At 42.2% G+C, this 26,429-nt stretch overlaps 1 protein-coding gene across 1 annotated transcript; it reads right to left on the bottom strand.

The window, feature by feature from the left end:
- Positions 1–3,171: 3,171 nt before the first annotated feature.
- On the bottom strand, positions 3,172–24,779 carry LOC124272667. The gene is made up of 14 exons (XM_046707852.1): positions 24,700–24,779; positions 24,055–24,112; positions 19,346–19,439; positions 17,772–18,849; positions 16,186–16,295; positions 15,721–15,837; positions 8,471–8,737; positions 7,546–7,674; positions 6,989–7,045; positions 5,578–5,628; positions 4,356–4,402; positions 3,923–4,040; positions 3,710–3,794; positions 3,172–3,401 (listed from the first exon to the last, which is right to left on the bottom strand). Exons 4-14 carry the CDS (start codon positions 18,538–18,540, stop codon positions 3,319–3,321), a joined length of 1,833 nt encoding a protein of 610 aa, XP_046563808.1. The 5' UTR covers positions 18,541–18,849; positions 19,346–19,439; positions 24,055–24,112; positions 24,700–24,779; the 3' UTR covers positions 3,172–3,318.
- Positions 24,780–26,429: the final 1,650 nt, after the last annotated feature.

Raw genomic sequence — 26,429 nt, 5'->3', positions numbered from 1 at the left:
GCACTCAATGTGCTAATTTTTTAACACCCTACCACATGATGACTATTGGCACCATGGTTATCAGAAGCCTTTATCCAGGTCCTGCAATGGTTTTCAATAAACTACCATACACGGAATGTACAATTTCATCATATATAATGCAACCAACCTCATTAATAACATTATGGATTTGGTTTCTCATGGATATCTCAGGGCATCGGCTGTATATCCACATTCATGGAAATGTTTAAACAGATTTTATGACTGCTTCACTCAATACTGGCATGCCTCACTATTTTCGTCATCCAAATGTAATTCCTATTCACAATTTAAAATCAACGTACAAATCAGAACTCGCAGTGGAATGTGGCCGTCATACAAACATCCCGTATATAATGAACGTCTCTGCCTCTTTTGTCATGCTGCTAGCCTTGATTACATCGAAGATGAATTCCATATGTTATGTCGAAAATAGTCCCAACAAAGATCTGACTGTTTTTCAAATCATCTGACTCAACCACCGACAATTGAAACCTTCATCCGACTGTTGTAATCGGACAATATCCATATTTTAAAATCATTGAGTAAATATCTTTCACAAGTAAATAAGGAATGAGTAAATATAAGATTAATGAATTCTAAATTATACTCAGTTTTGTCGGGTTGTGAATATTTTGACAAAAGTGAGCCCTTGCACATTCATTTCTGGTACGATGTCATGTTCAAACCCATAAGCAAACAATCTCGGTCCTGACAATTCTTTTGCTCGTGTTCATAGTTCTGTGTGGAGAACCGGAACTCAAACAATTAACTCGGTTGACAGCAGGTTGGTTTATTGCTGTTTTCTGCTACATTCTATAAGTAGAGAGTCTGTCTGCAATCGTTTGATATTTCTTACCTCACCTGTGATACCATGTTCACCTTTTGATACAGTAAAAGGGTTTATTTTTATACGTGACTTGTCAAAAGTCTCGATAACGAGAATCGTGGATAATATTCGATTGAGTTGGAACGTCACTGGTCATCATCATCAGCATTGTCCAATTGACGTTTGTTTCTTTGAAGTGGGGTGGGGGAGGGAGGGGGGCTGCTTTGGGAGGATGTGTTAGTTAGTTTAAAATGGTTCATCATCCGAGCCCCCCACCCACCATGGCGTCTCATGAAAACAATGCTGAAGACAACTTAATCTCCGACTCGCAGCACCAAGGATACTCAGATGATACATGTACTGCAGCAGAACAACTAACAGAATACTTATTCCACTGGATTGAACCATGAGCCACAGCCTTCTGGGCATCCAACTCGAGGCAAATTAAACATTTGTTCTGCTCATTTGACGAATACCCCAAAAAGGATCATCTATAGAAATCAGATTTGTGCAATATGAAATAGAATGCACGGGGCATGACATGACCAGCCAATTGATAGAACCGGGCCCATTCTACCACCCGTCTAGGTGAAGTATGGGTCGAACTGGTACATTATGCAAAGCAAAAGTGTTCCTGGAACCAGTGCCCTCAACCATCAGAACCCGTCTTCCACTGACACAGGGGGCGCAACCCAAGGCAAACAGGTTGCTCAAATCGGTCGCTTCTGACGACCAGCAATGGGGTGCTGAGGACCTACTCTATTCCAGATCCACGCGGGGGAAGCGCTATTAGCGTTACCTTGCATTCACCACGAGGAAGCTGCTCTTCATGAGAGCTTCAAGCTATAATATACTACCCATCAAAAGTTTAGACTCACCAGTGTAAGTGTTGCCACTTACTTCAGTCAACTATTCTAAACTAGATTTTGCATAATATTCCATTCAGTTTAAAGGCACTGTTGACATATGAAGTGATGTATTGCAAAAAAAATTCGTAACGTGGAAAAGATTATTATCGTGAGTTCAATAAATGATGAAACTCACTAAAAATTGGCGAATTCTTAACAGAACTTTACACCAAAACGCAGCTGTTCACATGCACGATATTTGCACATGCATTAAAAGCAAATTGATGCATTACCATCATACAATTCATCTGCCTAGGGTTTGCAGTTGGTTCCCCCAAGTTAGTGGAGAAATTTATCTTCAATGTAACCATATGTATATACATAACATATAGTGAGTGATTTAAGTGAGTCTAAATTTTTGATGGGTAGTATAAGATTGTTTCGTTTATCAAAAAATGATCATGTGACCGTGCAATGTTATACACGATGACATGGAATTGAACTTGTGTAAAGACGGGTTTAATTACGTGGTACGCATGATATGTTCTCTTGAAGCACTACTGTGTAGCATAAGTGCCATGTCCAGCCAGAAGACGTTTTGCCCGTTATGCACTCACCCACATAAATATCAGGTTATGTTCATTTCTGGAGAACGTGATGATGTCATCTTTAGTGTTGACTTTGGAGTGGCATTGTTAGTATTTTGGCATCTTCTGTATGGATAGCTGTACCTCTTTACCAGTATGTTGATAGTGAACTTATCATCCAAGTATATAAGTGCTTGCCATCTCTCCTATTGGAAATACATCTGACAGGCATTTGTGTGGGTTAGTCATTGTGACTGACTTGGTTTTCACATCATTGAATACAAACAGCACTTTATTAAACAATCATATTCAATGATGAAACTATCAATGAACATAGACCATGGGGTCGCGGTGAAGTGGTGTCACCATTACCCACCAACTGGGTTAAATTTCACATTGAGCAGTATAATCACCCACCCGTGATCACTGATACTTTCTAATCCATCTTAATCTGTCCAGGTCAATGAATTGACTATGGGAGTCGATGTTAGCAGGTGTAACGCAGCCTTCTCAAACTTTTCGGTGCTAGTTTCAAGATCGTGACATCTCATTCTAACTTGATAATTATAAACACATAATGGCTGTGTTATTATAGTTGGCACGATTCGTGATAGGGGGCGCTGAGATCTGACTTTGATGAGTTTGCATAGTTCCAAAATATTTCGCCCATAGGCAAAGAATTCTTTCCTTTGCTCAAAACACATGTTTTTGGATTGTATATCAATGCAAAGTGTGTCTGTAGGTATCATAACACATAAATCAACTTATGTTAACTTAATTCAAATAATTTTAGCGATATATCTTTTTCGAACAAGCGAGCAAAGATTGTTTTGCTCAAAATTCATTCGCCTCGATTGGCAAATACAGTGACAAAAAGCAAAACACATTATTGAAAGTTAAATTGATTTATTCATGATGTATAAAATAAAGAAAAGATACCTTAGTTAGATAATCATGATCTGCCTACGCAATATATTATAAACAATATACGATGCAGTCGTACATAAGTTTTGATTAGAATTTGGTGAGCATTGCATTAGGCTGCACTGTGTCTTTCTTCTACATATCTTTGGTGGATTTTCTTCTCCAACCCATCTTCATAATGAAGAAGTACCTTGTCTGAAACAATGTGAGAAAGAAATGAATCGCACAGGGTGATGGAAATGGAATATGAAAATATGAAAATGTGAGAAAACTCATATGACTGGGGATTGCAATAACAACTTTAAAACTGCGCCAACTGCTCTGGGACACATTCACCCTTCTCTAACAAATGCCCAATCTGGAAGCAATAGATGGAGATCGATATAATTGAAACAAATACATAATGCTATATACAAATAGAATGTAGACAGAATGTGTAATCCTAAATTGAGCATATCTAATGTTGATACATTTTAGTAAACCTAATGATAATGTAAACGTACCCCCATCCACGGACACCACTATGGCTGGATACATTGTCCTGTTCGATAAGTTGTAGCGGGCGGTAACCTTGTCCCCTTCTGAAAACTGAAATGCAGATTTGTGAATTATATTGTTCGGTCCCTGTCTACCAATACGAGTGGCACACAAAAAGATGGGAAAAGGAAGTATTTGAGAGTCGTGTTGACAAATATATTCCCTGTGATCATACTAACCTTTGCCTTGAGGGGTCTGAGGAGGCTCTGCTCTATCCAGGAATCATAGTCTTTAGAATAACCCATCCAGTGAACCTTCACACGAGAATTTCTTTCCTCTATAATTTTCACCTTGAACCTGATCAGAACATAATATGAGAAACAGATGAATAGAAGCCCATGTATTATCGTACATGTGTAATCGCTTGTCTCAATGATGAACTTATAATTTGGAACGTGGCAAAAAATAAGGAACATGGCAAAAATAATTTCTTTGCCTAGTAAACGCATCAACTAGAATTAGTCAATAACTGCATAGAAATGTTAACAAATGAGTTCGGAGTTTTCTGCACTGCATGACCTTTAGCCAACCATTGGAAAATATTTAATTAATGTAATAACTAGCAGCATCAGACTTCGTTGACAACAGATACATGTTTTCGAAGATTCCTACCACATTCCTGTATCTTCATCCTTGCCCTCCATCATTTTCCCAATTGTCTGAAATGTAACCGAATGAGAAAAATAAACACAGGTGGAGCTGATATTCTTATGGCATTCCTCTGATCATACTGCCAGATGGCTTATTGTTTAGGTCGTTTGATAATAAATTGCTGGCTCCATGCATCAGTTCTGAGGATTGAAGATCAGTGTGAGAACATGTACAACGAATTCAAAGCCCAAAAGCCAAGACTTATAGCATTTGCTTCTTCCTTCTCTCCTTGCTTTCCAAGAAACTGTTGAACCTAAATGGAAAGAGTGAAAAACATCAATAAATTCACAATGCATTTTAGATAATCAAATTAACCACGACTCAACCCCCAAAGGAACCAGGATCTGTAATAATTGGTGTTAAAACTTTCGTTATTCATATTTACAGTGAGACCCCAGATACCTGGACCCCAGATATCCGGAAACCTCGCCTTCCGGTCAGTTTTCATAAACACCTCTATGTTATAAAAGTGAGGGGAGATGGGGTAGCCTAGTGGTTAAAGCGTTGGCTCGTCACGCCGAAGACCCGGGTTCGAATCCCCACATGGGTACAATGAGTGAAGCCCATTTCTGGTGTCCCCAGCCGTGATATTGCTGTAATATTGCTAAAAGCGGCGTAAAACCAAACTCAGTCAGTCAGTCATAAAAGTGACTGTCTATAACGGATATTTGGTTTCCGTTTCCGGGTGGTAAATTTTACTATCCAACCAGCTAATCAACACAAAATTGACTCACTTATTCGCACAAAGCTTTGATCTTCCACATGTCTTAACACAGACAAGGTCTGCTAATCCGGATTAATGACCAACCAGCAGGGTATTGGTGTTGATTAGTACCGGGTAGGCCTATCAGACACTGAGGGAATTGTTATTGGCAAATCCAAACGACCACGCTGTTTTGGAAGTGATTTTAAACCCTAAGTGTATGCTCGCTACCGTTTCAACACCTAAGCCTGGATGACAGAAATCGAGATATACGATATACGCCAAAACGAATGTGTCTGGGTATCAGGTGTCTGTCTCCCTGTATATTCTATCTTTATATTATATCTTACAATCTATACATTGCTCCATATGCAAATTTCAACACTGACATTTACTTAGATGTTCCCTTTAAACTTTGCTTGGTAACATATATTTAATTATTAGGTACTCAGTTCTGTGAAAAACGCAAGTCATACATACCATACTCTCATCCTCTTTTGCTCCATGGATCAGGTTTTCCGAGACAGTCTGCTGTAAGTACAGATAACTTTCAGAGTTACAATTTCGGTACTCATCGAAAAATGGCAAACTATATTCTAGTATATGGTATCCTTGCTATAAAATCCACCCTCATGATAATTAATATATGTACCAGGTGAAGCAAAGGGGGTACGTGAATACATGGATATTGCTTTACTTACCGCGCCGGAAATATACTGAGGGAAACAAATAAAGGAACACAGGAAAATTCAAATTAATATTTTCCAGTTTTTATCACCAGCTTTGAATAGCGCTGTGGGAGGAAATCTGAGAATAAATAAAGGAACACTGCCATATTTGATCCCCTCAGTATATATATGCTGATTGAAACTCCGATCTTCAGATATAAATATTAGCAGAGGTGTAGATCTGCGTAAATTACTCAAATATTTATGTGAAAACTCAATTCCTATTACGTCTATTGCGTACAAGTACGCTTGAAGTTTTGTAAATACATTGTACTCAATAAAATGTGATCTTACATGTGTACACACGAAAATGTCAAATCGTAGTTTCAGTACTGGTGGACAGATAAAATAACTGAAGTATACTTAGAGGTTCTATTTCAGGATATGAACTTGACAACTTGCAGTCTTTCTTATCGTTTCTCATATTACAGATCAAATGTGAATCACAAACACTAACATTTAAACTTTATTAGCTTTTTTATAATTAATAGAACATGGCAAAATACCCAATTGAGTTTGAGTGAGGTGAGTACAATTTATTTCGTTACTCAAAGGAAAATTAGGATACCCAATTGAGATGAAGACCAGCGAGTACATAACTCAATGACCCTAAAAGTTATCTGTAGCTCTGTATTAGTGTAAATATTCTCCACAACAAGAAATGTTAAATACAACTTCATATAACATGCCTTTTTTCCATGATGTGGTGTGAATTTGGAGTGGTAAATTAGTGGGAGTGAAATCTTAATTGTGTCTTTGAGAATGTCTTCAAATGTAACCATTGATATATTTTGGCTTGCTGGCGCTGAGTAAAAACCTGAGGTAAATTGGCAAGGTCTAAGTTTGCAATTCCACATTTGTTACTTTTGACCAGGCACTTATTCACAGCTCCTAGTAATGGGAGCCGGGCCGGGTGAAAGTGATTCAGACCAGTTGTCGAATAACCACCTTTCTGAAGCCTCGGATGCTGAGCGTTTTAGTTTGCTGACATTGTGTGCTTGGGATTTGGAGTTTGATTCTAAGTTTCGACGATTTGTTTTACGTATGTATGTGTTAAAGATGTATCTATCATTCATTTAACAGCTGTGAAAGTCCCGCTTGCCGGGAGACAAAACCTGTTCGATAATGAGTTGACATTCTGTGTAGTTGTGCATAGTACTTACATCACTAGATTCCACTATTTCCATTTGTGATAGGCCATTGCCATGTGAGGTACCAGCCTGAAATAACATTTCACAACATTACACAGCGCAGTGTCTACCACAAGAACACAGCATGAAGAATGTGTTGAGTATGGATATATGAATATTAGTTTCATCTTGGTGAAGTGTATCAATATCCCAAAGTGTTGCAAATATTACTTTTAAGGATCAAAATTACTAGTTCGAGCATAAAATTAGTTGTCAACTCAATACTTAAAATCATGATGGATTCTGAGAAAGATAATATGACACATATCAAGAGTGAAGCTTTAATTTCACATACCTCCAACAGTAGATTTCCAAATTATCAGCATTGCATTTTTTCTTGTCGTCTCTTTTTGGCAAAAATGTATTTAATCGGCGAAAATATATGTTTTGGTCTATATATCCAAATTTTAATGAATATTCTTCAAATTTCATAGAATGACTTGTGCAATCCTGTTGAGCTTGATTGAGGCCAACAGTTGTAGCGACTACGATAAAATTGTAGAGGTTGGCTTCTCTGATATTCTACCAACCTTCAAAATCGTTAGTTCTGCTTCTAAGGTAGCAATCCTCTTCTCCTGACTCTCAACAATTGCTTGCTGCCTTTTCAGTTCTTGTCTCAACTTTTCATTTTCCCTTTTCCAGGACATTTCGTCTTTTTTCTGTACCAACAAAATGTTCCAATCTTTAACCAACTTGTAGTTTGCATCTGGCTGCCCAATGCAGCATGCATGTAATACATGGTGTGCAATCGACGTAATGGATCTGTCATATTCTGATCCCAAATGTAACACATGCTGCATATATTCCCTCATCCTCGATAATCTCTAGGGTATACGTTACGACAACTCTCCACTATTCCCTGGATGCATCCACGGCTTGGTTGGTTGGTTGGTTTTATAGTTTTAGGGCGACGTGGGCCAATAAGAGGCCTATTTGTGCCCACATCCACAGCTTGGGGCGATGAATTTATTAACTTCCTTGGCTGGCTTTTTATCCAACCAGGTGCCTACGCTGGGAAGTTGAGTGTACCAATCACAACTCACTTTCGCTTCTTAAATTATCTAACCGTTTAAACTTGGCAACACAATTGATGCAGAGGTACTCTGAAAGAAGTAGAAGGAGTTCTGTCATATATTTTTTTAAAGTTTCAGATCTGTCAATTTGTCTTTATTATTTCCCCAAAAATCTGAGTGGCACTGCGAACAAACCTTCACGACTGCGACTGCTATCCTTGTTGACACTGGCAAGCTCGGTTGTAACGGCGGCTTAGCTGATTGGACACTGTGAGAATGTGGAGCCAGCCAAGGGAGGTAATAAAATCATCGCCCCAAGCCGTGGATGCATCCAGGGTATAGTGGAGAGTGATCGTAACGATACCCTAGAGATTATCGAGGATGATATTTCCTACTTTCTAAAACAAATTTCGACAGCAGGTAATTTTAAACTGAATCATACCTTTCCCTGTTTCATTATCTTTAGAGTCCTGTTAAACTTTTCTTTTCCGATCCTTCCATCTTTAAAGTCTAGCAGTGCCTGGTACAAGGCTTCCTCGTCTCGTGTTCCTGGGACTTCCTTGAAAAGCGCCCTGTTGACAGTCGTGGATTTCTGTTTCGGATGTTGGTTGAGTCGATACTGTGTCATGATGCTCGATGCAGTATCATAACACCTACGAGATATCACGGAAACTGCCAGGTGTTCCTTGTAGGCTCCCCCAAAGTAGGTCTAAAATTGAATAAAACACTTAATCTCATTATTATTATTATTTATTATAATTATTATTGGAAATTTTAACTATAAATTGTATATTTATATACTTATCCTATCTCACGACTTGCACCTCTCTCTCTTCATTCGACCATGAGTGGAAACGAATTAAAACTTTGCTCCAGGCCTACCTTGTCCCTCTCCCGTGCTGTGCGTGCCTTCCTGTCTCAGTCGTGCTCACTAGTCCATGACAGCACGAGGCATGCGCAGTCCTCACCCACGTGATCACCTCACATACTCATTCTCGATCTTGGAGCCATAAAAGGACAAAACCGAAACGGTGGTAATCTATGTAGTGGGGAGGTAGGGAGGGACTATATCGCGTGAGATAGGATAAGTATATAAATATACAATTTATAGTTAAAATTTCCAAATTTTTAAACTTATCCTATCTTACGACTTGCACTTATCCCATGGTAGGAAGGTGGGTCATAGATTACCCGAAGTTCAAGCGATAACAGCTAAGCGTTATGCCCAAACAACCGTAGGAAGCAACTACAAGGTAGGCCAATAACTACCAAGTTACTACGTGCAAGGGTTAGTGCGAACCCCTTGACTTACTAAGCACAATTGCTCCCAGGGACCGAGATTCCCGAGCAATGTGGTGTTCAGTCACTACCTTCACAAAGTGAAAGGACGTAGCTTAGCGAGTGTAATCAGTTGCATCGCCACGATTTCCAAGGTACCCCCGTAATAAAAGTCGAACGACTAGTATCGGGCCAGCCCCTGCTTCGAAACAACCCCCACAGACACCGTCACGAGGAGGGTGAAAGGGTAATTGAATCGGTAAAAACTCACAATTTTAACATTCAGTACCACAACATCATCATATGACTTCCACTACTTACCACAGTAAGATCACATAGATGTGTATAGGCACTTAGGAGCACGAACGCTACGAAGTGTAACACTTCGGGAAGGACTCACTTCACTGACTTAATTACTCCGTGGAGCAGAGGACAGTAAATGAGGTGGCGACTCTCTATAGTCTCAAACAAATGAGAGGAGAAATCTAAATCCCGGGAAGAAACAAAGACATAAACCAGAAAATTTTGTTTTCAGATTTATTCAGATTGTACACAAGCAGAAAACGATCGCGACTTGGGATCAACTGCACAGTGGGATCCATATAGCATCGTAGCCCAAGGAAATTCATTATCTGCGATGGTGTGCCGCTGATAACTGCTGGGCAAAGACGAGTGGTCCAAACTGATGAAGGCCTTGAATATCCGTCACCGACACATCTCTGAGGTAATGAGACGAAAATACCGTGTCACATCGCCAAAAACAGCCCTCCATTATGGCGGTTAACGAGCAGTTGCTATGCAACGCCATAGTAGAAGCCAATGCCCTGGTTTCATGAGGGTTGACTGCCGTAGGTGGTGGCAAACCGGCAAAAGTGTAGGCTCGTAGTATTGTAGCTCGTAGCCAGTATGAGAGTATTGTGCGAGAAACTTCCGCCTTGGAAGCAGTAGACAAAGGTATAAACAGTCTCTTACGCAGACGGCGGCGCTCTTGCGATGCTTTAAGGTAAATGCGAAGTGCTCTGACTGGACAAAGGCAATAAGAAAAAAGGTCTTGAACGAAACCTGTTCAAATTCCTTGTCCTGTAAGGGTTCATAATGCTCGGACACTAAGTGGCGCAGGACCACGGATAAGTCCCAAGCTGGTGGACGAAATTTCCTGGATTGGTCAGCTAGCTTAAAAGAACGAAGCAAGTACTGCAGTTCCGGGACTGTCGAAACCTTCGTACCAGAAGTCGTGGCTAGGACCGAATTAAGAGCCGCCAAGTAGGTGGCTAAAGTGGAACCCTTGAGTTTCCTTGTAGCCCGTAAATGTTGTAAATATTCCGCAACAACCTGGGGCGAAGCAGTAGTAGGGGAAGTGATCCCTCTGACCCGACAATAACATTCAAATTTCTTCCACTTATCGTCATACAAAGAACGTGTGGATGTACGATGAGCTGCAGTGATAGCTGAGGCCACTCTGTGAGAATAACCTTTGGCTATTAGTGATTTCTGCAAATGTGCCATACGTGAAGATTGAACGTCTGTGGTGACTCGTGATACACGCCTGAGTGCGGATGAACTAGTAGGTCGTCCCGCACGGGAAGAGGAATGCTGCTTCGACTGACTAGGCTTTTTAGGCCGACGAACCAACTTCTCGCCGGCCAAAATGGCGCTACCAAAAGCAGTTGTACTTTGTTGGTTAACAGAACTTTCTGAATGACCTTGTGAAATAGAGCCGGAGGCGGAAACGCATAAGCGTTGAGACCTTCCCAGGGAATGGCCAAGGCGTCGTGATCCCACGCTAGTGGATCTGGAATTGGAGACATGAATCTCGGCAGTTGGGAGTTGAACCGAGTGGCAAACAGGTCGACACTCGGTCGAGAGAGCGGGTAAATTATCGTCCGAAAAATCTTGGGCAGGAGTTGCCACTCTGTGGGCGTGACGGGCGACTGGAACGAGACAGAGCATCGGCAATCACGCTTCTTTGTTCCGGGAATGTGCCTGGTTCTTGCGACAATATTGAGAGAATCTATCAGAAGATAGAATCGAAAGCGTCCACTGTAGGAATCCTGCCGACCCCGTCAACCCTAGGTGATTGATGTACCACACTACCGCGTCGAGTTGTCGGACTGTATCAGCAGATGAGACCTCTTGAGTAGAACCGCCCAGTGCTGAATTGCCAGTAATACTGCCTTGAACTCCAGAATGTTTATGTGGAGTGACTTGTCGTCCGGACGACCACCGCCCTGCCACTTGATGTTGAAGGAAGTGGGCACCCCAACCTTCTAGAGAAGCGTCCACAAACAACTGATGGGTTGGACTGAAGGGCACCAAAGAGACGCCGGCGCAGACATTCTGTACGTTGAGCCACCAACGCAGAATTGGACGTAGATCCCTGGGTAACCGAATCAACTCCTGAGGGTTGTTGGTTTGAAGATGAGGTCGCAGAAACACCTGAAGCGGACGAAGCTGCAGCTGACCTCTGTAAGTCAGAGCCTGAGCTGACGTTAAGACTCCCAGCAACTCCTGCCACTGGCGTAGAGTTCTGAGGTGATCCAAGGCTAGTGGTACCAGACGCTGAATTTTGGTCCACCTGTCCTGGGGAACAAACAACTTGGCTTGTTCTGTGTCGAAGATTGCTCCTATGAACTGATGTCTGCGAGTTGGTGTTAACTCCGACTTCTCGTAATTGAGGAGCCACCCTAACTGTTTGAGCAGCCTGATGGTGAACTCCCGATGGATTTGAAGAACGATTGGATCCTGTTGTGCCTGAATACAATCGTCGATATAGCTTTCGAAGGTTACTCCCCGAGAATGCAGGAAACTGCTGATGGGTTTGGTCACCCAAGTAAAAAGCCACGGGGCCGTAGAGATTCCAAATGGAAGGACTTTCCATTGGAAGTGATGGCCCGCGAATGTGAACCTCAGATACTTCCGATGATCTGGGTGAATCGGAAGGTGGAGGTATGCGTCTTGAAGATCGAGGGATATGAGGAAATCCCCTTTCTTCAAAATTGAGCGGAGAAGACTGACTGATATCATTCGGGAAATGAGGTGGTTGTTGTAGGAATCAAGCGTTGAATGTCTTCATATTGAAGATGAGACACAACTTGCTGGAATTTTTCTTTGGCACCAGAAAAATCGGGGAGTAAAACCCTGGAGTTATGCTCACCGGATTGAGGTGTTCTATCGCATATTTCTCCAGGAGAGTTGATATTGTAGCCGAAAGGACTGCAGCCCGATCCAGAGGATATATTTGCTGCAAAGGTTGAAACTCCCAGTTGGGAGCAAACAGACCTAACCTCCCTCCTACAGGGGAATCGAACACTGGAACCACCGGATCCGGCAGAACCAATCTGAGCTCTGACTTCCGTGAGTCACTGTTTGGACTGTCTATGTCCAGTTCCAGTGTCGGGTCGATAGGGGCGACGTGATGCGGAACCACGAAATGGCTTCCGGCCTCTGCCACGTGCTTGAGAAGGCGCCGTGCCTTTCATACAGTCCCGGAGGTCTGGGTTGGAAGGGGTAAATTGTGCGGTTCGGCGATGCCGCATAGAATCTTGGAGCTGAATTTTTTGCAATTCCAAGAGATCGACAGATACTTGAAATTGGTTAAGACGGTCCACCTTGGATGCGATTTCTGCAATAGCACCACTGAACACCGTATCCCCCGACCATGGTTGACGAAATAATTCAGCCTTGAATCTATCTTCCCATGAGGAGAAATTCAACGGACCCCGTTGCCGTATTGCAAGTAAATAGCCAAAAAAATGAGACAATTGCTCGAAGACCACCTGGAATTGGTCTAAAATCAGAGTCATACTACCCCTGATGTATGCGTCCTGGTCCGTATATGCATGATTGACAGCCTCCGCCACAGCGTCAACAGCTGAAATAATGCAGCTAATGGCAGGGATAGCATGGCGAACCGTAGTATCTAAGTGAGCCAATTCCCTGTCTTCCACCAAATACGGCGAAATGGAACGCTTGCCACAGACCATGGAAATGTCATCATCGACTGAAGGTGCCGCTGACCAAAGCTTCACACCATGAGTATGTGCCGTCGATGGTCGGAACCTTGGAGCAGACAAACCATCCTTCGTCCTTCTAAGCTTGTTGAAAGCCGCCTCAAGAGAAGAAGGCAATTGTTGAAGACATGGACGCAAAGGGAGTGTGATACTGGAAACATCTCTATTAGTCATGGCATAAGACGTGGCCAAATCATCTGGAGATTTACTAAGAGGTAGCTGAATTTTTCAACTATCCAGGCTAGCACGTGAGCCCGGTTCAACAACATCAAAACTGCCATCAGGAGTGGAGATATCTGACTGCCCAGGTGAAGGGAAAGTAGTCTGAGATCGAGTCCGATCCCTCAAATCCACAGAACGATTAGTGCTAAGTACGCCAGACGATTGTTGAACATGTGAGGACGAGCGACACTGATTCCAAGCCGACGTAACGGCACGAAGCATGGTATCTAAATCCGGCGCTGGAGAGGAATCAATAGCAGGATTCCAAGACGCAGCAATAATCTGTGACCGCGGCAAAGTAGAAGTGGAATGGCGTGAAGGTGAACGCTGATCCACTGAAGCGGAACGCTACCTAGCAGGTGAAACCACCCTCACAGAACGGCGTTGCTGATGTGTACTATCATGTAAAGGCACTGACCATAAGACGTCACTAGCACTAGGCTGGCTAGAGGGGATATTCTGATTCACCTGAGGTGAATGAGACCGACTTCTATTATCCCTCTGACGCAAAGACACCAAGCGGTTAGGTGAACCGGATGGAAATGACGAACCACTTCGACTAGGTGAGACTGAACGACTACGGGAATCAAAACGCTGTGGTGAGTCGAACGGAAGCACATGTTGAGGTGAGTTGAGTCGGGAATGTGACCCGGTTCGTCCTGGTGAACCTATTTGAGTACGTGAAACAGTACGGCCAGAGGAACCCATTAGACTACGTGAATCAGTTCGATCAACTGAACTCATTCAAGGATGTTCTGGTGAGCCGGCTCGGTCGTGTGAGCCGGTTCGGCAGGGTGAGCCGGTTCGGCATGGTGAGCCGGCTCGGCCATGTGAGCCGGTTCGGCAGGGTGAGCCGGCTCGGGAAAGTGAACTGATTCGTCCTGGTGAACCCATTCGATTACATGAAGCAATTGGAACTGGTATGTTAGAAGGCCGACAAGAGCTCGAGCGTGAACGAGACCTAGAACGACTCCTCCCAGCCGTGGAAGAACGCATTCGAACCTTCGCACCAGATGGTGACTCGTGTGGTTGAATTGTTCCGGTGAGATGAGACCGTGGAAATAGGAGAGCGGGTACGTTCCAACCGCGCCGATCCCCGCTTCGACGATGAATGCTTAGAAGTTCTCGAAGTCTGTGATCGTTCCGAAGAAACAGACCTACAAGATAATGTAGATCGCAGGTCTGGCGTAGAAGAAATATCGGTCATTACCACCCTGGTACACTCATGAGAACTTAAACTGGGTGAGGGAAGCTCCCCTAAAAGCCTTCCAACGTTCTCAGATAAATATGAATCCGACGAAGCGTCCATAAAATCTTCGTCAGGAGAGACGGGCGATTTAGAACGGTGAGCAGTGAGGGTGGGGCGATCTAAGCATTGTTTCTTAGCGGGAGATGAACCAGACCCCGCAGAATTAGTCCTAGCCCTATCTGCAAAACGTCTGGCACAAGCACGTTTGTAAGATTTAAACGCCTCACTAGACAGACCTGAACACTTAGGACAGCGTGTGTCCCTGTCACAAAAACCCACACAATCAATGGGTCCCATGCTGAAAATACTTTATTACAACGGGCGCAAAACTTCCATTTACTGGCCTGAACAGGCTTAACCATTTTGAGCAATTCTCAGACGAAAAAATGTTCACGTCAACTCAGTGGAGCGACAAGAAAGAGAATGAGTATGTGAGGTGATCACGTGGGTGAGGACTGCGCATGCCTCGTGCTGTCATGGACTAGTGAGCACGACTGAGACAGGAAGGCACACACAGCACTGGAGAGGGACAAGGTAGGCCTGGAGCAAAGTTTTAATTCGTTTCCACTCATGGTCGAATGAAGAGAGAGAGGTGCAAGTCGTGAGATAGGATAAGTTTAAAAATTTAATCTATTTACATAGCGCCAAGTTCCAGCTAGGCTGCTCACAGGTGCTTTGTTTTTACCTCCATCATTGGATGTCAATCACAACGTCACATCACATTATCAATCTCTACTCCCCTGGGGATAATACAACTTTTGCAGCCACTCGGCACACCAAGTTGATGTGGCTTTCCCATCCTTATGAGGTACCCATTCACAGATGGGTGGACTGAGACATATAGTCACAGAATTTTGTCCAAGTTTACTGCACGTTGCTGTACCCCACTGACAAACTACTGACATGCACTAATCATCTTTGATATCCACATACCTTCTCCGATTCCAAACCCACAGCTGTCATGCATTTAGCTCTCCATTCTTTAAGTTTGGAGTCTAGTACTCGTGTAGGGTCACATTGTCGTTTGGCTGGGTGGAGTCTCCGAAATGTCTGAAATGATTAAGTATTAACGATAATGTAAAATTTAACATGGTCAAAGAATTTGATTTGGTATTTTTGTATATCAACATGATGTTTTTCATAAAAACTTACATGTTGTTTTTACATAATCGCTGTTGATGTAGATAAGTCTGTTCTGTAATTCACTCTTGCTTGACAATGGTATAAGAATCGATACCCGAAACGTTGCATCACACATAATAAAGAAGTTGTTCATCCAAAAGGCACCTTACTTTCATATTTCTTGTATTGTGGGAATAGATGTCTTCTGGTCAGTTTTGTTTTCAGTGTCACTGGAGATTCTCATACGATCGAAAATGTTTTTAGTGGTCTAATTACCTCTACAACTGCTTGAAAGTCCTTGGTGTCCAACACCTCGCCTTTGATGTCAGATGTGTCCTCCAAACCCACTGGCTCAGGAGAAACTGCCATGCTTGCCGGGGATTGTTCTGGTTTTTTAAAACAAGCTGTATTCTAATACATGTCACAGTAAATATAACAGCTAAACAATTCCACGTAACTTTACATGGAATGTCTTCTCCTTTGATTGTGTCACTAATCACAATATGCCAATAATAATAAATAATAATAATAATTGGCTTGTATAGCGCCTAGTTTCCATCACAGATGCTCAACGGGGCTGCATACATCGTTAAAAACACAATAAGTGTGAAAAGAGTTCTGTTCAGAAGCCATCTTGAAGAAGTAGGTTTTGAGCAAGTTCTTGAAAAGTGACTGGGACTCAGTTCGTCTGAGGGTGACTGGAAGATTGTTCCATAGAGCTGGTGCTGCTACAGAAAAGGCTCTATCACCCATGGAGGTTTTAGTGCTTGGCTGTGTTAGTCTTAATGTATCTATTGATCTAAGAGCTCTGGTGGGTAGATGCAGATGTACAAGCTGGCGAAGGTAGTCACAGGACTGGTCATCGTAGAGGCAGTTATGAGTCAGTAGCAGAATCTTGAAGTAGATCCTGTACTTTACTGGAAGCCAGTGAAGGGATTTCAGAACTGGCGATATATGGTCATGGCGATGGGTTCGAGAGACCAGACGAGCTGCAGCGTTTTGAATTTGAATTCATAACATTGAAAACTAACATTGAGACCATTCTGATTCAATGTTCCCATCAATCATATATAACTTTAACGCTCATGCAAATTCTGTTGCATCAGTTGCCAAGATTAAATCTTCCAGGAAGCTGTCAGTACCCATAAACCTGACATTCCTCTTTTCCACTGACCATTCCAACTGTTAGAAATCGGTGCACCTAAGAACTAAGTTGCAATTTCAATACCATTTTTTCGAACTTCAATGCCAAGTTTATTGGACATAGCAGTCTTGTATACATTTAATAGTGAGATATGTTAATAGTTATGAAAACTTATTGGAGACAATTCAAAGAATGTTGTTACATACAAGCCCACTCTGAAACCTCTCATCGTCCCTATCAGGGAGATGCTGATCTATCCACGTGATTGTTAGTCTTCTGTATATTGAAGTGAGATAGACAGGCCCTAATTTATTCAAGATTATTGCCAAACACACACTTACACGAGAAGAAGAAGAGGGTCTCCAGTCATTTCCAATATGCAATGACTGGATCGGACTGGACGTTCTTTAATGTCTCACTCAGCAATATTCCAGCTGTATGGTTGTAAATAATGGAGTCTGGACCAGACAATCCAGTGATCAACAGCATGAGCATCGTACTACACAATTTGGATACATTGACATGTGTCAATCAAGTCAGCGAGCCTGACCACCCGATCCCATTAGTCGCATTTTACGACAAGCATGGGTTGCTGAAGACCAATTCTAACCCGGATCTTCACGGGCCAAATTTTGTTTAAGGTGACTTCCGGATGTCACTTTGCACCAACAGATGTGAATTAAGGGTACCTAACATTGTAATAATTTCCAACACTCACTGCAAGAGAAAGGTATTTCTCCACTGTGACTCCGCATATGGTCCTTCAGCTCACTTGATTGTGTGAATGTTTCCTCACACTGGCTGCATGAAAAAGGTTTGTCTTCCTTGTGAGTTCTCATATGTCGATTCAGGTTTCTTAGGATTGAAAATGTTTTCTCACACCCTCTGTGCTTGCACGAATAAGGTTTTTCTTTACTGTGAACACTCATGTGTTTCTTAAGGTTACTTGGACGCGGAAACGTTTTCGCACACTCCCCACAAGGAAAAGAATTGACCTTTCTGAGGCACTTGTGTGTCTTCTGTTCACCCTTTGTATTGAATTCCTTCACACATTTAGGACACTTGGAGACTTTCTCGCCTCGATTCTGTCCATGTTTCTGGGTGTTATTGGTTTCTGTCGATATCCCCCCACCTCCGTTGCTTCTGTCTTCCTTGATGACACTGTCCTGGAGGGTAACTTCTCGACAATCACTGCTCTGTTTGTGACTGCTCGTCTCCTCAATAATGTAACACATGTTAATGTCCTTAGTGTCTATGTTCACCGCCTCGGCAACTATCGCCCCAATAAATTCATGTGTGTTCATGTCCTTTGCGTCTCCGTACTCTGCCTGGGTCCCTATCTCCCAAAAAATGTGACGTGTGTTAATGTCCTTTGTGTCTGCGTCCTCTGCCTGGGTCCTAACCTCCCCAATAAAGTCTCGCGTGTTAATGTCCTTTATGTTTGCGTGCTCTCCCTGGGTCCCCATCTCATCAGTAAAGTCACGCATGTTAATGTCCTTTGAGTCTGCGTTCTGCTTGGGTCTCTACCTCCCTATTAATGTCACACGTGTTAATGTCCTTTGTGTCTGCGTCATCTGCTTGGGTCTCTTCCTGCTTAATAATGTCACAAATGTTAATGTCATCCTTGAGTTCTGTCTGGCTTCCTATCTCCCCAGTGATATCATGCATGTCAGCACGAGTGTCCACTATGTTCCTCAACTGAGCGGTCAGTCTTCCTCCATGCATGTTCCCTACATGTTTCCACAAGGACATGGCAGATGAAAACTCCAGGTCACAACTGTCACACGGGTAGCTGTCTGCAAAGGGCACAATATGAACACATTCAGGTTCATCATACTTTTACATGGCTATATATATATATATACAAGATAAATATGAGAAAATGTATTGGGGTCACAACAACCCATGAGTTTACCTACTGTCAATTAAACACTGATCTTTTACCCAAGAAACATATTTTAAGGTCTGTTGAAAGAAATGCTGACATTGATGTTTTCACAATTGGTTGATGTATAGCAGAGTGAGTGAGTATAGTTTTACACAACTTTTAGCAATAATCCAGCAATATCATGGTGGGGGACACCAGAAATGGGCTTCACACATTGTACCCATATGGATAATCAAACCCGAGTCTTTGTGACGAGCGAACGCTTTAACCACTAGGCTACCCCACCGCCCCTGATGGATACCAGAAAGGGTATAAAACACCTTACACCATAATGATCAATGCTTTGATTGGATTACAGAGGCAATGAGACAGTCCTTATCTACACTGCTTTCCATGTTACTTACAGTCATCGTCTGACAGGCTACTGTCCATATAGTTATTCTTAGGTCTCTTACACTCTGGAGAGGAAGGACAATCTTCAGAAGGTTCCTGTACCACCTGAAATTGGTAAACCATGATACTGATAATTGAATGATCTGCTACTTGACAAAGAATCACGTAGCAGATAATCCTATCGTGTTTACATTTTGGAAGTGATTATAGTCGGTTGAACGCTGCTAAAAACATTTAACAGCGTTCAACCAACTATAATCACTCCAAAATGTAAACATGATAGGATTATCTCCATTCTACCATGACATATGCACCAAGAATAAAATGCGTTTTAAATATGCACTCGTTACCCTTGCCTAGTGTATTGACACTACGCGCAGTGAACTGGCTCTCAGAAGTGGTTATTGAAAATGTTTCACTTCTAATTTTTTAGTAACACAGGGCAACAGATAAGTGACATACAGGCGTCATGTACGCCTAAAAATCAATGAAGTATGACATAATATAACATTTCAAGCATATCATGTACGCACATAAATACCTTTGTAAGTCTTACACATATAAAGTTTCATAGCTGAAAAGTTGTTTAATATTAAAAATAACAAACCACATCACCAACTCGCTCCCACAGAAACATGTCAGTACTCCTTCAAAATTCTCAGTACACTTCCACTTGCAATATGAGGTGTAAGTACACCCGCACCCCAAAGATTATCTGGAGCCCTGGTAACAGCCAATCAAAAACGAATATACTTAAATGTCATGGTAGAACTGATTATAATATATATACCACAAAGTATGATGGTGCCCACTATGACCTTCGCCATCATTTTCACAGGTAAGATATCACTGGATATGTGCTCTATATAAATATCCTATAATAATAAATAAAAATAATAATGAAGAGACAACAGACTCCATTCCATCAACGGATACAGAAGCCTGGCGAGAGTGTTGAGACATTTATTAGACATTTGTATGAATTAGCAGAGACCTGTGATTTTGGACTTTCGAAGGATGAAGCAATTAGAGATCGTTTAGTGATTGGAATTTCTGACAAGCAGGTGTCTGAGAAAATGCAGTTACAATCCGGACTGACTTTAGAAGGGGCTAAACAATTGGCTAGAGAGACAGAGTTAGTCAAATCTCAAGTTAGAAACCAGGATGCTAAAGACATTGAAGAGCTTAGGAGCCGGAAATCTTATAATTGAGGTGGAGGAAAGAAAAGGGGTCATTTTAGAAGCAATACAGGTCAGCCTAGGAGAGGTCAGCAAGCAAATGGAGGTCAAACACAGCATGCTACGCAAGAACAACAACGGTGTTCAAGATGTGGTCAATCTCACAGGGAGAAATGCCCGGCAAGTGGTAAAACGTGTCTTAACTGTAGGAAGATGGGACATTTTGCTGTTATGTGTCGATCATCAGGGAGAAGACAAGTGAATAATGTGGACGCTGTAGGCACACCAGAATTCTTCATCGGATCAATTGATTGTGAAGATGACAGTCAAGCATGGCTTGTGACACTTTATGTGCAAGATACACCTGTGGAGTTCAAAATAGATACAGGTGCAGACGTTACTGTTATGTCAAAAGCCACGTATGAGAAGCTGTATAATGAACCTAAGCTTCAGCCTCTGGATAAGGAACTGTCGGGACATAGTCACTCAATTGACTGTATTGGACAATTTCCAACACAAGTGAAATATCATGGAAAAGACTACAACTTCAATGTGTGTGTGACCAATGGCCGCAACAATCTGTTGAGTCAAGTTGTTTCAACGAAAATGGGACTTGTGGAGCCACATATCAACAAAATCAAGTCTGATGTATTTAACCAGTCGGTCTTCTCGACTGTGAAGCAGTTAGGATCAAACTGAGACAAGACGCACAACCTTTTAGTATCTCGACAGCCCGTTGTGTACCATTCCCCTTGATGACAGAAGTGAAGGAAGAATTAATCCGGGTGAAGGATGCAGGAATAATTGAGGAGGTAACAGAACCAACTGAATGGTGCGCTCCCATGGTACCAGTACAGAAGAAATCTGCAACCAAACAGGGATCATATACTTTGGTCACGAGATCACTAAGGATGGGATATGCGCTGACCCCAGCAAGATAGAAGCGGTGAAGAAATTAGCACCACCAAAAGATGTCGCAGAACATTGTCGAATACTGGGTATGATCAACTACCTCAGAAAGTTCTTGCCAGACCTGCCCTCTACTGCAAAGCCATTAACTGATCTTTTGAAAACTGACACAGTTTGGTTTTGGGGACCAGCTCAGGACTCTGCATTCTCCAAAGTCAAAGAACTGGTTACGAGTTCAAGAGTACTTGCATTCTACGACCCTTCTCTCCCGATAGTTGTCAGTGCTGACGCCAGTAGTTACGGGCTAGGAGGTGCCTTGTTTCAGATCAAGGACAATAAGATGCAACCTGCTGCATTCTGTTCTAGAACACTTTCAGCATCTGAAGCCAAATATGCACAGATAGAAAAAGGTGCCTCGCAGGAGTGTGGGCATGTGAAAAGTTCAGCGGGAATCTAGAGGGACTGGAATCATTTAAGTTGCAAACTGATCACAAACCGTTGGTCCCTCTGATCAATTCATACGACCTCAATCGTACACCCATAAGATGTCAGAGACTGCTACTCAGATTGAGGAGATTCAAAGCCATTGCAGAGAACATCCCCAGCAAGTCACTGATAGTACCGGATACTCTATCCAGAAGTCCACTTCAAAGTGAAGTCAATGACATATGTCTTGAAGGAGAAGTGAACATATTCATAGAGAGCATAGCGAAGTGTACCTACAGAGCTACATGCGTATCACGCAGTTCAGGGTGAATTATCAGTGTTTGACAATCTGTTGGTATTCAGGAACCGTATAGTGATTCCTCAACAGGTGAGAATCGAAGTGGTTGATATTATTCACCAGGGTCATCAGGGCTTTACGAAATGCCATGAGAGAGCAGCAACATGCGTTTGGTGGCCAACAATATCAAGAAAATCAACAAGTGTCAGTATTGTACTACCAACAAGCCATCACAGAGGAAGGAACCACTCATAACCACTAATCTACCTGCCAGGCCCTGGCAGAAAGTTGCTGCAGACATTGCCCATGTGAAAGGCGAGAATTTTCTAATAGTCATTGATTACTACTCTCACTTTATAGAGATCGCTCATCTTGCTGACATGACTTGCAAACAAGTGATTGGGAAACTAAAGGCCACATTTGCCCGTTGGGGTATACCCGAACAGTTCTGTTCTGATAACGCCAGCCAATTCACTTCAGCAGATTTTAGGATGTTTGCCAGAGACTATAACTTCTCACTATCAACCAGTAGTCCGCACTTTCCACAAGCGAATGGACAAGCAGAAAGTGCAGTGAAGATTGATCTACATGGCATTGCTGGCGTACAGATCAACGCCAATTAGAGCCTCTGGTGTATCACCGGGCAGAGCTGATCATGGGACGACGCATTAGGACGAACATTCCTACGCTGCCAACAAACCTGTCTCCTGTAGCCAGACTTGGAAAAGGTGAGGGAGAGAGATGACAGTGTGAAGAAGTCCTATGAGAAGTTCTACAATGAGAGACACTCCGTGAGATGTCTTTCACCACTTAGCCCAGGAACTCAAGTCAGAGTGAAGCTAGACTCTGAGAAGCGCTGGGACACACCAGCCATCGTCACCAATGCATGTGACGCTACGCGCAGTTACAAGGTTGCCACTTCCCAGGGGACGTTCAGACGAAACCGACGACATCTCTTAGTAGATCTTCTGGGAGAGACTCTCAGAATGCCCGGTGCCAAGACAGCACAAATGACATTTCTAGCAGTGGAAAGACATCTCCACCACAAGTGACTGACATTCCTACTACAACCAATATGGCACCAGAGACTGACATTCCCCTGCAAACCACTTCTACCTCTGGTCGAGTCCTGAAATCACCACAAAAATGTGGTGACTTGGTTTGAAAGACATTTGAAGTGTTGTTTGAACAAGGAAGTTTAATTGTTATCAAGTTGCATTAATTCTTGACAATTTTCTAGCTTCAGCAGTTCAAGTGTGTTAAAGTCTGATAAGGTAAATCAGCAGTAAGAAGGTGTAAAACCTTTCAGTATTATTAGTTCAGTTCGGGCAAAGATTTCTTGTTGAAGTGTTGTTTAAATCCACAATTTATTGATATATTTCCATTCATACAACATCAGGTATATCCGGTTGTACATCCAGGCAATAGTACAATTGCTTATCTCAAAGAGGGGAGGTGTCATGATACAACTTAAATAATAAGCCACTCCCTAATCTTGTGTAATATCGCATACAATGAAGGCTCCCTGAGCACGTGTTTGATGCCCGCCATGTTATGAGTCGCCAGATTGTCCTGGTCAGTGTGTACCTGCCCAAAGGGAACTATGACGAATAAACCGAATGAATTGGAAGCCTCTCATGTTATCACACTCGTTACCAGCCATAGGTTTGTCTAAAGCATGGACGACTGCATATGTATTACTTAATATCTGTATGAATGCGAGGTAATATTTAGTGGTGCTCCAAAACTAGCCAGAGATGGAGGCGCACCAGCTCCATTCACTCCTGTTTAATGCATTATTTCTTTGTGATCGTACTTCACTCAACCACAGAGTGACTGAGGTTTGATAGTAAATAGAACTCACAACTTCCTTCTTGAATATGAACTTAATATTGTTGTGGTTACTTACTGTAATGTCCATCCCAAGGTTCTTGTACACGCAGAAGGCCATTTTGCTTCCTTGTATTCTGAAGAACAGGAAGAAATTCAATGAACACACATATGCAGCTTCATACCCAGGGGAGAGGGAGACATGGGTTCTGAATTTCAAATTTAACTGGCAAAGGTACCACCCAACCCATCCCCCACCCCACCCCACATTAATTTATATGGCTCGAATAACATTTGCGCCATAGTCAGGTTGTTTTGATGTTACACCACTGTCAATTCGCCAACAGCCGTTTTAGCACGGAACCGTAGTATATGCTATATTTTGTAGCTGCAACAGGGGGCCACCAGGCCAGCATATGCTTGAATGTTTCATTAACTCTAAATAAACATACTTGTTACAAAATCCCAAGGGAAAAGTTGAGTTTTAGCAGACTAAATGCAATATTAAACGCATATCATTACATGATGAACACATACTCTGACATCACTCTAGATCTCACACGGCCACAGGTCGTCAAGATCGACGCTCAAAACATGGGCGTGTATTATTTACTAGATGCATCGGAGCCACCTTATCACAAAACGGCGTCATAAATATATGCATCAGTACACATAAGAATACCTGACAGACTGTTCGAACCGTAATATTGTTCATCTTACTTACCTCTTTGGGAGAAGCGTAAACAAAAAGGAAATTGCACAGTCGGCTGCGACTGAACCTCAAACTGCCAAAATACAAAACGGCAATTTCCAGTTTCCGTCAAAACACTGGAATGTCTCATTTTGACATTCTGATTAAGTTTATTAATTTCCACAAGCCAATTTTGACAGATCGATTTGTTTTTGTGAAATACAATGAAAATTAGCTTCAACGTAAAATTAGGGCGGTGGATGTTATTGTTATCATACAGAATGCGTTAATATTAACGGTTTTAAGTAAGAAACTTTATTATATTCTAAGGGTGAAATACTGTAAATACTGGTGAATATAAACATGGTATTTTCACTGAGTAGAATAACATGTTATTTCACTGAGTAGAATATCACTTTTGCCTGGAACTACTTTCAGATTACACATAATGTCCCGATGCCTCGATCATTTATAAACAATGATCAAAAATATAATAAATAGAATATTTTGCTAATGTTGTGAAATAACATGTACTTTTCATCTCGTGGTCTGACATGTTGATATGTTCACTCGTGCGCCACTCGTGACAATATCAACTTTGTCAGACCACTCGATGAAACATACATGTTTTTTGACAGCATTAGCACAATATCCTCTATACATGTGTGTTTCTCTTAATACGCTCGTAGTACCAGGAATATTTAAGAAATACACTTCGCTCTACCACCATGTATAGTGTAATAAAACACACTTTTGCCCTGATAGTTCAGGGCGAAAGTGTGTTTTATTACACTATACATGGTGGCAGGGCGATCTGTATTTCTTTTCTAAGATGCCAAATTTAATACTTTCTAAGGATAATTACGATTAATTTAAGGCAGAAAACAAACGACGGTGTCGGTGACCTAAATTAAGAATCCTCGCACAGGGCTACCTGGCGCGCTGTTCTATTGATGTGTCTGCCCCCTACGTTTAGACGAACGCTACCAGAAAAAAACAAATGATAACAGTTTGATGACGGTTTACGTTCGGATTAAGTATCTTCTCTGAATTATTTTAAATACATCTGTTATTAACATAAACCATATGGGGCAATATGAACGTTGCATTTCTACTACCAACGTAAGTTTAGATCAGTACATCTAGAGGAAGTTGAGTAGTCAAGCGACATTCCACGATTCCATTGTGGGAATGTAAACATTGCGAACGTTACCGTGTCGCTGAAAACTTGTGAGACGAACTGAGACATTTTAACCGTCGTAAAACATAAACGTAATGTTTCCACCAGTGATGTTAGCTGCGTGAAGCAACAGCTAACCAAGAAACGGGATGCAACGGTGTAGTTTACTGTAGGAGGCCGTACGAGGCGATGACAACTGACATGCATCGTGACGGCGCTTAAATTGTGACGTAATGTAAAATGGTTCGATTACGAGGGGGCACACTAGAATGGCGCAGTGACGGGATAACGTCATTCAATTGTTACGTCTTTTAAAAAACTATACCTTTATTGTCTGATAATGTATTTTTTTATCGATTGTTCTAACCGCTAGGCATCTTAGAATTTACCTTACCTGGTCTGTCATTGATCAAGGCGGGAATTGGAAGTATGGACGGATATATCATCTCAGGCACTGTATGTCACTGAACAGAGTGCTATGAAACAATAGAAATATCACAAGTGACTATGGTGTGTAGCTTGTACAGGTCAAGGGGCCTTTGCGTCCCCTGTGCACCTGCATGCCCTATGCAAATGAGGCGGA

Source organism: Haliotis rubra, unplaced genomic scaffold (assembly GCF_003918875.1).
Source record: "Haliotis rubra isolate DU_JTF1 unplaced genomic scaffold, ASM391887v1 Scf1713, whole genome shotgun sequence".
NCBI lineage: Eukaryota > Metazoa > Mollusca > Gastropoda > Lepetellida > Haliotidae > Haliotis > Haliotis rubra.
This window is presented reverse-complemented; position numbering and strand designations above follow the sequence as displayed.

What these genes read in the sequence shown, in the direction of transcription:
- LOC124272667 (XM_046707852.1), bottom strand. Translation starts at nt 18,540, where the DNA reads ATGCGTGACTTTACTGATGAGATGGGGACCCAGGGAGAGCACGCAAAC. An exon ending in AGAAATACCTTTCTCTTGCA is followed by an intron (nt 16,296 to 17,771) that starts GTGAGTGTTGGA and finishes TTAAAAAACCAG; the next exon opens with AACAATCCCCGGCAAGCATG. An exon ending in ACTTTCAAGCAGTTGTAGAG is followed by an intron (nt 15,838 to 16,185) that starts GTAATTAGACCA and finishes TAATCATTTCAG; the next exon opens with ACATTTCGGAGACTCCACCC.